Source organism: Brachionichthys hirsutus, chromosome 12 (assembly GCF_040956055.1).
Source record: "Brachionichthys hirsutus isolate HB-005 chromosome 12, CSIRO-AGI_Bhir_v1, whole genome shotgun sequence".
Classification (NCBI taxonomy): domain Eukaryota; kingdom Metazoa; phylum Chordata; class Actinopteri; order Lophiiformes; family Brachionichthyidae; genus Brachionichthys; species Brachionichthys hirsutus.
In genome coordinates, this window is record NC_090908.1 from 6,489,241 (window position 1) to 6,502,860 (window position 13,620).

General features: G+C 43.4%; 2 protein-coding genes across 3 annotated transcripts in view; both read left to right on the plus strand.

Annotated features, from left to right (window-relative positions):
- Window positions 1–242: 242 nt before the first annotated feature.
- tra2b (transformer 2 beta homolog) lies at window positions 243–4,204 on the plus strand. The gene is made up of 8 exons (XM_068746314.1): window positions 243–275; window positions 2,174–2,313; window positions 2,440–2,602; window positions 2,707–2,895; window positions 2,978–3,093; window positions 3,466–3,588; window positions 3,673–3,746; window positions 3,829–4,204. The coding sequence occupies exons 1-8, from the start codon at window positions 243–245 to the stop codon at window positions 3,837–3,839; spliced, it is 849 nt and encodes a 282-aa protein (XP_068602415.1). The 3' UTR covers window positions 3,840–4,204.
- A 4,776-nt stretch (window positions 4,205–8,980) lies between these two features.
- igf2bp2a (insulin-like growth factor 2 mRNA binding protein 2a) overlaps window positions 8,981–13,620 on the plus strand; it is a 45,622-nt gene continuing 40,982 nt past the window's right edge. For both annotated transcript variants that reach the window (XM_068746133.1, XM_068746131.1), the window contains exons 1-2: window positions 8,981–9,155; window positions 10,160–10,220. In XM_068746133.1, coding sequence (XP_068602234.1) covers window positions 8,981–9,155; window positions 10,160–10,220 — 236 coding nt within the window. The remainder of the gene's footprint in view (window positions 9,156–10,159; window positions 10,221–13,620) is intronic.

Here is a 13,620-nt window from a genome sequence, read left to right on the forward strand (position 1 = left end):
TCGACGTCAGAACAATTAAATCGTTTTCGTTCTACCTATATTGGAAATAAATAATCTGCTCCGGGAGCACACAGGCGCAGCATTCCCATCCCATAATCCCATCCCATAATCCCATCCCATAATCCCATCCCATTCCCAGCTCCCAGTGAAAGCTGCACACGCACAGTTGCTGCCGCTCACGCGCCTCGCCTTACGCAGGTTGTAGCTGAAATTTGTAGAATATAATTTGTCAATTTTAAAAAATGAGCGATAACGACAAATGTTACGGCGAGCGGGTATGTGTAAGGTTTATGGATGCTTCCTTCACATCATGCTAGCGACGCATTATCTGGTCGTGACGAACTGAAGTTGTTATTGTACATTGTTAGCGGCTAATACTGTAAGCTAGTGCTAGCACGCTGGATACGATAGCAATTTGAAGTCATCTGTTTAGTTTTTTAAGATATTTACTTGCGTTTGAAGTTAGATTAGTTTTACGTTGCTAAAATGAGCCACAGGCAGATCAATATATAGTCTGTTGGCTCCATTTAGCTAGCTAGCTAGCTAGCTAACGCGATCATAGCCACGTTAGCTAGGCCACAAGCCTTTGTGAGCAACGTTATGATAGATGTCTTACAAATAGATGTAAAAGTCGTTAATAACATTCAACAAATTGTCTACTGTATGCCGACTTCCCAGAAAGTCTCCAGAAAGTCTTTCAACGCATTCTAGTTTAGTTATTTAAAAAAAAAAGAGAAGCAGTAGTCAGATTAAATTGTCTTTATTTATTATAAAGAAATAAAGATAGTAGATACAATATTGATTAAGTAAAATATGTTAATTTGTTTTGCTAATATTAATTCAAATGTCGCAGTTTGTCATTTTGGTGCAATAACAAGAGCAAGCATTTAAACAATTTCATGTTTTTAAAGGTACAACCTTCACAATATAGTGGCACGAAGTACGAGTAATAATAATATGACCTATTTTCACACAAATTATGCATCTCAAAGTGAAATACCTCGTATATATATTTTACATTGGCTTTGTTATACATCGCAAAGTTGTACAACTGTGTACGGTATATGTTTACTTAACGGATTTAAGTAAACTGCAGTAGGTTGACGTAAATTATCTTGCGCTTGTATCTGTGTTGAAGTAAAGGAAGACACAAAGTCAGTACGTGTTTGCGTTTGACTTCCAGGGTTTCTACTGCAACAGAATACAAATGAATAGCAGGCGCATCTCAAGGTCGTTTTGGCTAGAATTAGTCAATATTTATGTCAACAAATTTAATCTTGTGCGTATTTTTCACATTCTGTGGTTTTATATTCAAAGAATTAAAATATACGTAATATATCAATTACTTTGTCTATACCATCTTATCAATATGGCCTTTTATAGGATGATATTGATTTTGGTTTAGTATAGCACTAAAATACTAATATTTAGCAGCTTTATAAGAAATCACCCCTTATTAATATTTTAATCTGAGATGCTTAGTATACTCTTAAATTAGGTTATAAGACATAATAATGAATGTAAATCCACTGAAAGTGAAAAATATACCTGTATTATGTGCTCTTAAACATTCCCGTGCATCATAAGATCACGATAAACAAATTAGAAGTTGAATGAGGGTGCAGTTTTAATTCTCGCCATTATATTCTTCATCCTTTTCTTTTTCATCAAGGTTAAGGGTGGACGAAGAAAATGCAGAAGAAGTCTCATGTCTGCTTTATTGTCAATAAAATGAAGCTCAGATGTGTGAAGCTGAATTGTTGAATGCATGCTAAAACGTGAGGCGGGAAGAAGTATGGGTAGAGTGTGAGATGGGGAAGTAAGAAGATGTAAGACAATGGAAGAAAGAAGAATATGTGAAGTAATGAAGTTACAGAAATGAAGTTAAGGAAGTAATCTGGATAGGATCACTGCCCCAAGTAATTTTCTGCTCTGTTAAAAGCGTGCATGTTTTTGTCATTGAATACAACAACACTTTAAAATGAATATTGCAGTTTTTACTCTGATACATTTCTGTTTTTCATCATATAAACAATTTAAAACCAACTGTAATATTTATGGCATATTATCAATCATTACAAACATGCCATTATTCCTAAATTGTGTCACTTCTGTACGTCTCACAGGATAGTTACTGATCCGCGGTGCGTCGGTGTGTGTGTGGTTCCTTCAGGAGTCTCGCTCTGCATCCAGGAGTGTTAGTCCACGGGGGTCGAGGAAGTCTGCAAGCCGTTCCCCAGCTCGATCGTATGCCCGTTCAAAAGATGGCTCCCGGCATTCTCACTCTAAATCTCGGTCGAGGTCAAAATCTGGGTGAGTGACAATTTTCCTGGACCGATGTTCGCGACGGGGGCATCAAACTTCACCATTATTACTCTGCAGAAACGTCTAGAACAGCTGTGAAAACCATGGATACGGCATGAATGTCTGTTTACCCAGATCCCATTCCCACCGAGGCTCACGCAGGCACTGTAGTCGGTCTCGCTCCCGCTCAAGATCCTATCGGCGCCATTCTCATAGTAGGTCCCATAGCGGAGAGCGTCGCCGAAGGAGCCACAGCCGCTCGCCTATGTCCAACCGCCGCAGGCATATTGGGAACCGTGTAAGTACTCAGATGCCCTTGGTGGTATTTTTCTGGCTCTTCCAGTCGATTATTGCGTCAGACTATATGATCATATCAGAACTTTAATAGCTTTAAAATTGCAGGCTAATCCGGATCCAAACTGTTGCTTGGGAGTGTTCGGCCTGAGCTTGTACACCACAGAGAGGGATCTGAAAGATGTCTTCTCTAAGTACGGCCCCCTGGCAGATGTCTCGATCGTGTATGACCAACAGTCGAGGCGCTCCAGGGGCTTCGCTTTCGTTTACTTTGAGAACCGAGATGGTGCTAATGAGGTATAAAACTATTCGTAAACGGAGTTATTGTTGAGATGGTTTCTTGCTCTGAGGTGCCATTTATGTGTTTGTTCACCGTCAGGCAAAGGACCGAGCAAACGGCATGGAGTTAGACGGTCGTAGAATCAGGGTGGATTTCTCCATCACAAAAAGACCTCACACCCCAACCCCTGGAATCTACATGGGCCGGCCAACATAGTGAGCCATTTCAAGCACTCTGTGTGGACTTGTGAGATCAATTTAAAACCACAAGTCGTCACTATCAGTTAATCGTCCTCCAAAATAGAGCATATACAATAAATGTACAAAATTGTGACCAACAGCCATATATTAGTATTATATTGCAGTATATTAAATTACACTAGTGATTATATTGTGTTTACCTTAGTTCACTTGAACTAAAGACAGAATTTATGGAGGAGAATCGTAGCTGTGTTATTATTATAGAATTCCCCAGAACTGAAAGTCCTGTCAGAATGAGAAATGAACTTAGTGATTATAATAAGTTTAGAGCATTTTCCCAAAGACATGCGAGTAGAAAGCGCAAACATCCTCCTGTCTCTTCTGCAGCGGTGGGGGTGGTCCGAGCGGTCCTCGCCGTTCTTCACGTGATTACGACCGTGGGTACGATCGGGGATACGACAGGGGCGGCTACGATCGCTATGACGACAGAGAATGCTACAGATCATACAGGTGACGACCTCGGACGTTGGCTGAAGTCCTGCAGAATACTAGCGGGACAATTAATCTTTAAAATGTCCTTTGGTCCTTTTTCAGAAGGCGATCTCCGTCACCGTACTACAGAGGGGGGGCTTATAGGTCCCGTTCCAGATCACGGTCTTATTCTCCCCGTGAGTCCACTTCCTAAGTCAGAACCATTCAACAGGTTCCAATGCGTTTTGGGTTCTTCTCATGACTTCTTTTGTTTCACAGGTCGCTATTGAAATCTGCTGTCAAGCCACTCCTCTTGAGCAGAGACACAAACTGCTTTAGTCATTGTGTCAGAGGATAAAACACCTGCTTGCATACATGAGCGTCAGTGTATTCATATTTGTTATGATGTAGTGTCATTTAAGTAGTTGGTTTGTGTTTATAATAATAATAAAATAATGAGGAAACACCTCCTGAACATTCTTTATGAATGTTTAGATTTTTCTTGTATACAAATTGAATGAAAAGTCATCTTTAAAAAGATTAAAAGGAAGATGTATTTCCCCCCTCCCCCCACTTGGACTCCTGTCTTTGCTGTGCCTCTGATACAGGTGAAGTTTTTTGTTTTACTCTTCCTGTTTCTATTTGATTAAATAGTAATTGTCCAGAGTGTTTCCCGCCTCCTACCTGATGTCAGTTGGGCTCCAACATCGATTACTGATTGTCTCAACATAAGAAAGTGAATGAACGTGAAAATAGTTTTTTCGCCTACAGTAATCAGAGCCGCTGTCAAATCAATGAACGATGGAAAGATTTGCATGTCAGCTCTAAAGTGCTTTCCTCTCATAGATGAACATGAATAATACAAATAGAGCCACTTAAGTTCTTGTAAATGTTTTGTTATAGTCAATACCTGGAAATGGCCAATAGCTTAGAATTGAACATTTTGACAGGATTTATGCAGGTGACTCTCAAATAATATAGCTATTAATAAAGGTGTAAAGAAATACTTTAAGATTATGCTGCTTCCAGACTCTTCATCTGAAAATAATTCTGATTGGTCATTCAATCACTTTAACAAGTTAATTTACCGGATTATAAACTCCAAATCTAATTTTAATATCCCTGCTAATCATTCTCCCAGTTGTTGCAGTACTCATGATAGACAGCGAAACAGAACACAATAAAAAGTTCTCACTCTTTTCCCTTAAGATGAATGTCATAATCAGTTTCAGAGGGGCGAAACAACAGTTTAAAGCAAAGTTTGTCAGTCATTAGGTGACACTAATTGTACATTTTTGCACACTTCTTCCATCATTTTAATGTCTTCACTCATCTGCATGTGATCTGTGGCTCACAAACATAATTTCAAATGTGAATATGTATCCCAGTTCAGTTTGTAAGCAAGTAGATACTTTGCACTTGGGTTTATTGCACATAATAGGTTTAGACCTTTGAGACTGATATAAGTTACGTGTCAAACTATACAGAGATTAAATCTCATTTAGACTAGGGATGTACAATAGAGACCTATTGAATGGGTTAATAGCCTAAAAATGGAACATTATATAATTTCTGTCTGAGTATATTATCTACTCACTGATGGAGGAGTGGGCAGAATGCACCTTTTAAGTTGCTTTTCAGTCTAAACAGATTTAGAGGAATAAGTGCAGCAACCGTTGCTTGTCACATCTCATTGTCTAAATGTGAGAAACGAAGTTGAGAAATTCTTTTTTTTAACATATCAAAATGAAATCATGCATCATGTGAAGCAGGTAGTAATAAAAGCCTTAAAACGTTTGTCATGCATTCAGAAATGACATTATTTTAATGCTGTGACATGTTAAATACATTAATGAAATGTGCCTTAAAGTGTTCTCTGTTCAGAATGCGAATGGCATTTTAAATAATGTATTAATAATTAAAATGACTCAGACACTACAAGGTGTTAAAATAGAAGGGAAATCGGAAGACCCATGAAAACAACATCATATACACGAGTTACACACCTTAGAAACTCCCTGAACGGACGTAAAGAAGGTAAAGTATGTCAAGTACCTCGGGTCAACAGTGCGGTGATGGAGAATCGTGTGCATGCAGGCTGGAACGGGTGGAGGAAAGTATCAGGTGTGCTCTGTGATAGGAAAGGTCTACAAGACAGTGGTGAGACCAGCCATGATGGACGGCATAGAGACAGTGGCTCTGAGGAAAAGACAGGAGGCGGAGCTAGAAGTGGAGGAGATGAAGATGCTGAGGTTCTCCTTGGGAGGGACCAGGTTGGATAGGATTAGAAATGAGGCAATAAGAGGGACAGTGAAGGTTAGACGTTTTGGAGACAAGGTCAGAGACCAGACTTTGATGGTTTGGACATGTCCAGAAGAGAGACAGGGACTATATCGGTAGAAGGATGCTGAGGATGGAACTGCCAGGGAACAGGACTAGAGGTCGACCCAGGAGAAGATACATGGACGTAGTGAGGGAGGACATGAGAGTGGCTGGTGTTGGGGAGGACGATGCAAAGGACAGGGTGAAGTGGAGAACATTGATTTGCTGTGGTGACCCCTGATGGGACAAGCTGAAAGTACAGTAGCAGTAGAAACTCCCTGAACCAAATAATTTCCTTCTAACACAAGTAAACATGCCAGGGTTAATTCATGAATTCCTTTCTTAGAGCAAATCATTGTGGGTGTGACATTGTTCGGTAGCACAATGACATCATTGGCATTAAAATCTCAACAGGAAAAGATGCACATAATCCCAGATTGTGGGTTACGTTATTATCTGCTTTGGTTTTTATTCACTTACAAAATTAAATTATGTCAAATGTGACCATTTGAATGGATATATTTAAATGCTTTAATTGGATGTTTGATCAATAGATAAAGTGTTTACAGGCAAAATACACTGTATGGTGTTTGCAATAATCAGGACAGTTTACATAGATAGATATATCATCGCTCATTAGTGACACAAATAGATGTTAAAATACTGAACCAAACTTAACTTGTGGTTACCAAAGCAGCAGAGTCCCAAAATGTCTAGATGTTAATAAAGGCTCTCGGTCGGACCTCAAACATTCTCCACATTCTCCAAGTCCAGTACATTTAAAGGTTTTGGAATGCTCTGCTGCAGAGTGCTGAATGAGAACTACGGATCAGCTGTATGTCTGGAGGAGGGAGGATGAAGCATCCTCAGACACTGGAAACCTACAGCGTGCAGAGAGCATGATGGATTCCATCAGGTACCAGGAATCCTCCAGTCGAACCTCTTTCCATCTGTGAGGAACTGAAGCTTTGATGTTATTGGACATTCCAACAGGACAATGATTCCGAGGATGCCACAAAAGCCCCGCCAGTGCTTAGTTTCAGGAGAAGACCTGCAACATCGGAGATTGGTCATCACAGTCGCTTGACTTGACTCCCGTAGAAAACATCTGGTGGAACTTGAAGTCGTAGGCTCGACTCCCGTAGAAAACATCTGGTGGAACTTGAAGTCGTAGGCTCGACTCCCGTAGAAAACATCTGGTGGGACTTGAAGTCGTATTCCTCAGGAACATTTCCAGAAGGCTCTGCATCACGCTTTCACCAAGCTGAACAAAATAATCTCCACTGAAGTACTGAAAACGCGTACTCTTCGGGGTTATATTTGGAAGACTCATTTTGGGTATGTTTTACACTGAGCCGTTGAACCTGCTCCTTTTTTGGAGTAGCTCATTGCACAAAGACAAAAGAATAAAACGAATGTTACTTATTTGAGAATAAACCTTATTTAATAACAGAATAGATCGGCGGTAGACGAGAATCATGAAGTAACGACTGGGCCTTTGCTAGAATTATGAATGAGTCGTTACTTCATCAGGGAAGGCCCGCAAACAAAGATCTGGTCAGCGTGTCAACAGGCCGCAGCTCGGAGGCGCCTGCGTTCACGTAATGACGTCACGGATGGCGAGGAACGGCTCTCTCCACTACAGGAGGGTGGCAGTGTGTTCCAAGACACAGACGAGCCACACGCAGACACGGAAGCCCCGCCCCTCCCGGTGGAGGTAACGCATCCACGCAAGAGCACCGCAGCACGCACCCACCCTGCATACCTCGCGTCGATCTTCACACGCACACACACACCCACACACGCGCGCACACACACACACACACCTACGTCAAAAAGCAATCTATGGCGCGATTGGCTGGAACACGAGGCGCGGATGAGCGTTGCGTGGAGGGGGCGCCTCCTCCGTGGACAGATACCCGCTGCTCCTGATCAGGATCTATAAATAACTATTAGCTCAGTCTCACATTTTACATCGGTCAGGATGCAGCGTAGAACTGTCATCAGCGTGACGCAGAGTTAGCGGGGTGAACGGTAACGTGATCGATCATTTATTGATCATTTTAAGAACAGCTTTCAGTATTTCTAATTAGTTTTGACAGGCGTGTAACAAAATACTTTTTAATCTGTGATTATTATTATTATCCCCCCCCCCCGTATTATGATTATACACCTCATGTAGGCGTCCATGGGGGGTCCGGGCCCCGTAGGCATCCATCGGGGGGTCCGGGCCCCTGTAGGCGTCCATCGGGGGGGGGGGGTCTGGGCCGGGCCCCTGTAGGCGTCCATGGGGGGGGGGGCCCTGTAGGCGTCCATCGGGGGTCCGGGCCCCTGTGGGCGTCCATGGGGGGGTCCAGGCCCCTGTAAGCATCCATGGGGGGTTTGGGCCGGGCCCCTGTAGGCGTCCATCGGGGGTCCGGGCCCCTGTAGGCGTCCATGGGGGGGTCCAGGCCCCTGTAAGCATCCATGGGGGGTCTGGGCCGGGCCCCTGTGGGCATCCATGGGGGGGTCCGGGCCCCTGTAAGCATCCATGGGGGGGTCCGGCCCCCCTAACGTACGCCGCCTCGCTGAATGAATAAAGGTCCAGCCGTTCGGAACGACGCGTTCAGTGACAGCGACTTGATTTTGCACACAGTAGCTCGTTTTCACTCCGCCAGCCTGGGGGGGGGGGGGGGTCAAGGCACATCCCTTATTATGATAGCCCACCCCTTCGCTGAACGCGCCCAGCGACCATCGTGCGCGTTCTCTGCCGGAGGATCCGGATCCCACATGCGCGCCTCCAACAGTTTTTTTCTTGTGATTTAAAGGATATTATTCAGAGGCGGAGCTTGTTGGCTCTCGAGTAGCGTCGTGACGACACTCCCCCCCCCCCCTCCCCCCCCGTTGTAAGAGTTAGACCAGGGCCGGAGTTGGTACTGGGGGGGTCGCTCATAGTTTAGCACTTTCCTGTGGGGGTAATTGGTGCTTTTTAAAAATCCAATTACAATTTTTTTTTTTTTTTTTTACATTTTCTCTCATTTTATTTCTTATTTTTTATTTCCCAATATTTGAATATCGACACTCTGAAGATCTGACACCCCTTGGAGACACCCCCCCCCCCTTTCAGAACATGTACAAACTATATATCGGGGATTTAAGTCCTTCGGTCACTGCCGAGGACCTGAAGAAGCTTTTCGCGGACCAGGATCTCCCGGTGCCCAGCCAGAGCCTCCTGAAATCCGGCTACGCGTTCGTGGACTTCCCCGACCAGAACTCGGCCATCAGGGCGATAGAGACGCTCTCCGGTAAGCGTGGATTCGATCCGTGATGCGTTTGGAGACAGGAAACATTCACTGCGCGTCAAAGTGAAACAACAATAGCGCGGCGTGTCCGTAATATGGAACACAACTATTGATCTCTGCCGGGGACAGTTTGTGAACGCAACATCAGAGTTGATCTGAACGCTCAGCGACTCCAATCAATGATCGATCATCGGACCCACTCAGCGCGTCGGTGCCCGTTGGCCATAAAGAAAACACGAGCCGTCGTTACGCGCACAATGATCAATATATTGGAGCCCCCGATGGAGCAGAGCGCTCCGCTGGAATGTATGGGCTGGTCTGGTGCTCCGGGAAGGCATCATTATTTTTCCACTTATTTTTCATCTTGATTTTATTGACGCGCGCGGAACGACGCGAGCGCGCAAAACTCATCGGCCGCGCGTTCCTCCGGGGTCGAGGTATGTTTTTACGAGGTGTCGTAGCGGTGGGTCGTGGGGGTCCGGAGGAAAGGGCTGATAAACAGGTAGCGGGGGGGCGGGGGGTGGGGGGAGGCTGCGCCAGGCCACTCTACAGGAACGAGAAGCCGCTCAGCAGCTGCAGCGCCGCCGGTAGAACAGAACCAGGAGCCGCCATTCTCCTTCAGATCCTCCATTCTCCTTCAGATCCTCCTTTGATGTTGCATTCTTTACTGGAAGCAGAAAAACACGCTCATTGCACTGTGGGAGTGGAGAGCATGGCTGCCCCCCCCCCCCCATACTATAACAGCTTATCACGCTCCACTGTGGCGCTGGTTGCTTTAACCCACTGGGGGGGGTTATCCTCAACATTCCCATTTATCCAGACGCGCAACGCGCCCGTGGAGGGTGTACTTGTTGTTGTTGTTGTTGTTGAAGGTGTGGGCTGTTTGGGGAGGGGGGGCGCACCCACTTGGAGAAGTGATTCAAAGTGTGGCTGTGAAGCCGACATGCTTGTGTCGTTGCTTCCATGACGCACGGCTCATGTTACAATATCAACTTTCGTCCCTGCAGGTAAAGTTGAGTTACACGGAAAGGTGATACAGGTGGACTACTCTGTTCCCAAAAAGCTAAGGTACGCCCCACGCACACGCACACGCACACCGCGCCCCGTGGCGGACAGCGTGACCTGCAGCTTCCGCTGTGAGCTGATTCACCTTCTCTTCTTGACTTGTGCGTTCTGCGCCAACACGCACGCACGGCGGCGGCTGCCATAGCGCGTGGCCCGCGGCAGGGCCTTGTGTCCCGCCGTTCCACGCGCGTGGTCTTGATTGCGTGGGTTTGGATTTCTCATAAAGTCACAAATGGCTGTTAAATGCGTCGCGAAGGGCTTTGAACGTTACGCGATGAATATCGATCAGCCTCGTGCGTGTGCGTGTGCGTGTGCGTTAATCTCTAGGTAAACCCTGAAACGACGCCGCCGTCCTATCAGCGCGTTGGACACGTCTTCTACTTCTACACAAAGAGCGTGCTGAGCTCCGGGGGGGGGGCAGCCTATAGGCTCGCAGCACGTATGGATCCACCCCCCCTTGTCACGACAACGCCTTTCGCTGTGCGGGAAGACCTTGCGTGACAACGAGGTAAATATGCAGGCCCCTCGTGGAGGAGCACGTGACCCAGCAGGGCCCTCCTCTCCCACGCAAAGCTCTTTCCTCTTTTCGTTGTGTTTGCGCCACGCCGCAGTGGAAACGCACGTTTCCAGCGCGCCGCGGTGCCGCGTCCTCGCTTTATTGGGAAGCTTTTTGTTGTTGTAGGCTTGCCGGGCGCAAAATGGTGTAAAAGCCTTGTGCCACTCCCCGCAGTTCCATGTGCACGTAGGCCATGGCAACGTTGGAGAGCCTCATAATGGCTGCCACGACGGCCGTGCGCGCTACGCGCCCGCACGGCGAATAAAGCGAGATCACACGTTTAAAACGCGTAGAAGTGATTTAATCGCCTCCCCCCGTGAGAATTTAATTTGGGCCCCATGTTAAATGAGTTAAAATCGTTAATTTTCAGGTTTAGTCAGGAATATTTTACATAAACATTTAAATATTTTCAATTTTGAAAAGATGCGTATTTTCTCCGTAGTGAATACTGTGTTTGTGGCAATCCATAAAGATCCACGTGATGCAAATTGTCAATCTTTCAAAAAGCTTTTTTTTACACGTAATTTTTAAACTTTTCTTGTCGAATGAGAACTTAATTATTGCACGTTTAGAAAATCTGTTATTTTATTAATATTATTAATTTGTGTTTTGCTTGCTCTTGTTTTCCCTATAAATAAAGTTGCCTTGCCTTAATGTGTTTATTCTATAATAAAAATCAAGGCATTTATAAATATAATTTTGAATAATCAAGAAAATGCAGAACTAAGAGTTATTGTAGTGCTTTTTTAAAAGCCTCATTTCACTTAAATAATTATTTTTACACAAATTAAATTGTTTAAAGTGGCAATTTCCTAATATTTAGAGATTTATAATGTTAGCATAAATAAAGTAAAGAATTGGAGCTAAAGGAATATTCCAGAATAATCATCCATTCTATGCCAAAAATAGTTTTTCAGAAATAAAAAGGTTATTCATTAAATTATCGATAAGTTTAGTCTTAAAATAATGTAGGTTACAATTAAGGCTTGATATTAATTTATTTGGGATTTCAGAGCTTCAATAACTGATTTGAAATTAGTGAGTATATTTACGTTTCGTGAAATATTTTCATATCCACATTATGTAATTATTATTGCTGTTATCAACAGCTTGTTATGTAATGTGTTTTAAATATATAAACGTGTGTCTTGATGGTGAAATTATCAAAACAAATGAAGCATTAGAGAAAATACATTCATAGAATGAATACTAATAATTCCTTCATTTAAACTTTTTCAGATTTGATTTAAAGAATGTAAATTAGTTTGATCAGACTCAAGAGGATTGCATTTGTTTGCTTAAAACTTGAACCTTATTTTGATACCTTAAGCCGTGGGCCTTCACACGATTTTATTCTGTTTGCATAATGATAATAGTATCTTGAATCTTGAATCTACCAGATGTCAGAAGATAATATATTTTCTCTAAGTTTTTTGTTATGCAGCGCAAGAAACACAAAGAATCAATGTGATTACATCTGGTGTGACTAGAAATAATTATTTGTGCTACTTAAATACAGTTTAGTGTTTGATGACCAAAGAGGCGGTGTAATGTGGTCTCTTGCTTCATGCATCGGGACACATTTAAAGCGTTCCTCCTGAAGAACTCCTACCAGGCTTCTTTACTTGCTTATTTAGCAATGAAACGAACCTTCTCATCCTGATTATCTCTCTACAACGTTTTACATTTCAAGAAGCAAAACTTAAAAGGTGCCAAATTTGTGATTGAGCCTCGCCTCTTGTGTCCCAAGCCATTTGAATCACAACTAAACACAGCTTGAATTGTTTTGCTCATTTCATATTAATCTTATAAAATTTGTAACTGAATGTTGTTTGATAAAAGTGCATTGATTGATAGATCTCGTGAAAGGATAAAAAACCAAGACATGGGTGTAAACATCTGCATTGCAGCACAGTGGTGCAGATGCAGATGTGTGCGTTGGGTTGTCAGCACACACTGAGGTACGTCAGTGAAACATCATAGGCATCGGTTGAGCCACTCTGAATCCATTAATACTCCCCAGTTTATCCTGGGTGTGTAGAGGACGCTCTCCACATCGGCTCCCCTTTAAAACCACATCCGCCGGCCCCTCCCCCTGACTCCTCATGTGTCCCTTCACCTGTCAATGAGACGGGGGTCGCTCAAAGTGGACTGAGAGGAGCAGACTTGCAGAGTGTCTGGACTATGCTCATTACTTTCTCAAAAAGGTTTTCACGAGTGTCTTTTTAACTTTTAACTAAGAAGAGATTATAGTTTGTATCATCGAACAATTTATCTTTGGCCGAGTCCCTGTGTTGTAAAGTGATATTAAAGATAAATGCTGTTTGATAGATCATGCACACGGGAAAAGGACTATTGTCAGATCTTGAGAAATGACTTTGAGTTTGTCAGAGAGATTGCTTTTAATTATTTGCCCGTATTCTGATACTCCTAAAGTTGTACAGCATTTTGTTAAGTGTTTTATGAAAGTATCGTAATTTATTTTTCTCCTAAAGTCACCAGTCTATCAAAAGAAAAGAGTATTGTTTGTGTGTCTGTCCTACGAGTTTGGATGTCTTGTGATCAAAGTGTTGCCTTTGCATCAAAGACTCAACTTGGTGCGTTTACATAGACACATTTAATCGGATTAAAAGCCTGATCGCAATAAAAATGCTTCATGTACACACACAAATCGGATTAGTCTGACCCAATCAAGCTCAATCCGATCAATATTCTATTCCGATCGAGAGGGGTGGTTTATACCGATTGATGATCTTATCAGGGCGCATGAAAACACTTATTCTTATGTTTCGTACAAACCGTCCTCACTGCGCATGTCTGTCACGTCAGCTATACGCGCTTCTGCTA

Excerpts from the sequence above, each read along its gene's own strand:
- tra2b (XM_068746314.1), top strand. The coding sequence starts at position 243 with ATGAGCGATAACGACAAATGTTACGGCGAGCGG. Across the intron at positions 2,896-2,977 it reads ACCGAGATGGTGCTAATGAG|GCAAAGGACCGAGCAAACGG; the intron begins GTATAAAACTAT and ends GTTCACCGTCAG. Across the intron at positions 3,589-3,672 it reads GAATGCTACAGATCATACAG|AAGGCGATCTCCGTCACCGT; the intron begins GTGACGACCTCG and ends GTCCTTTTTCAG.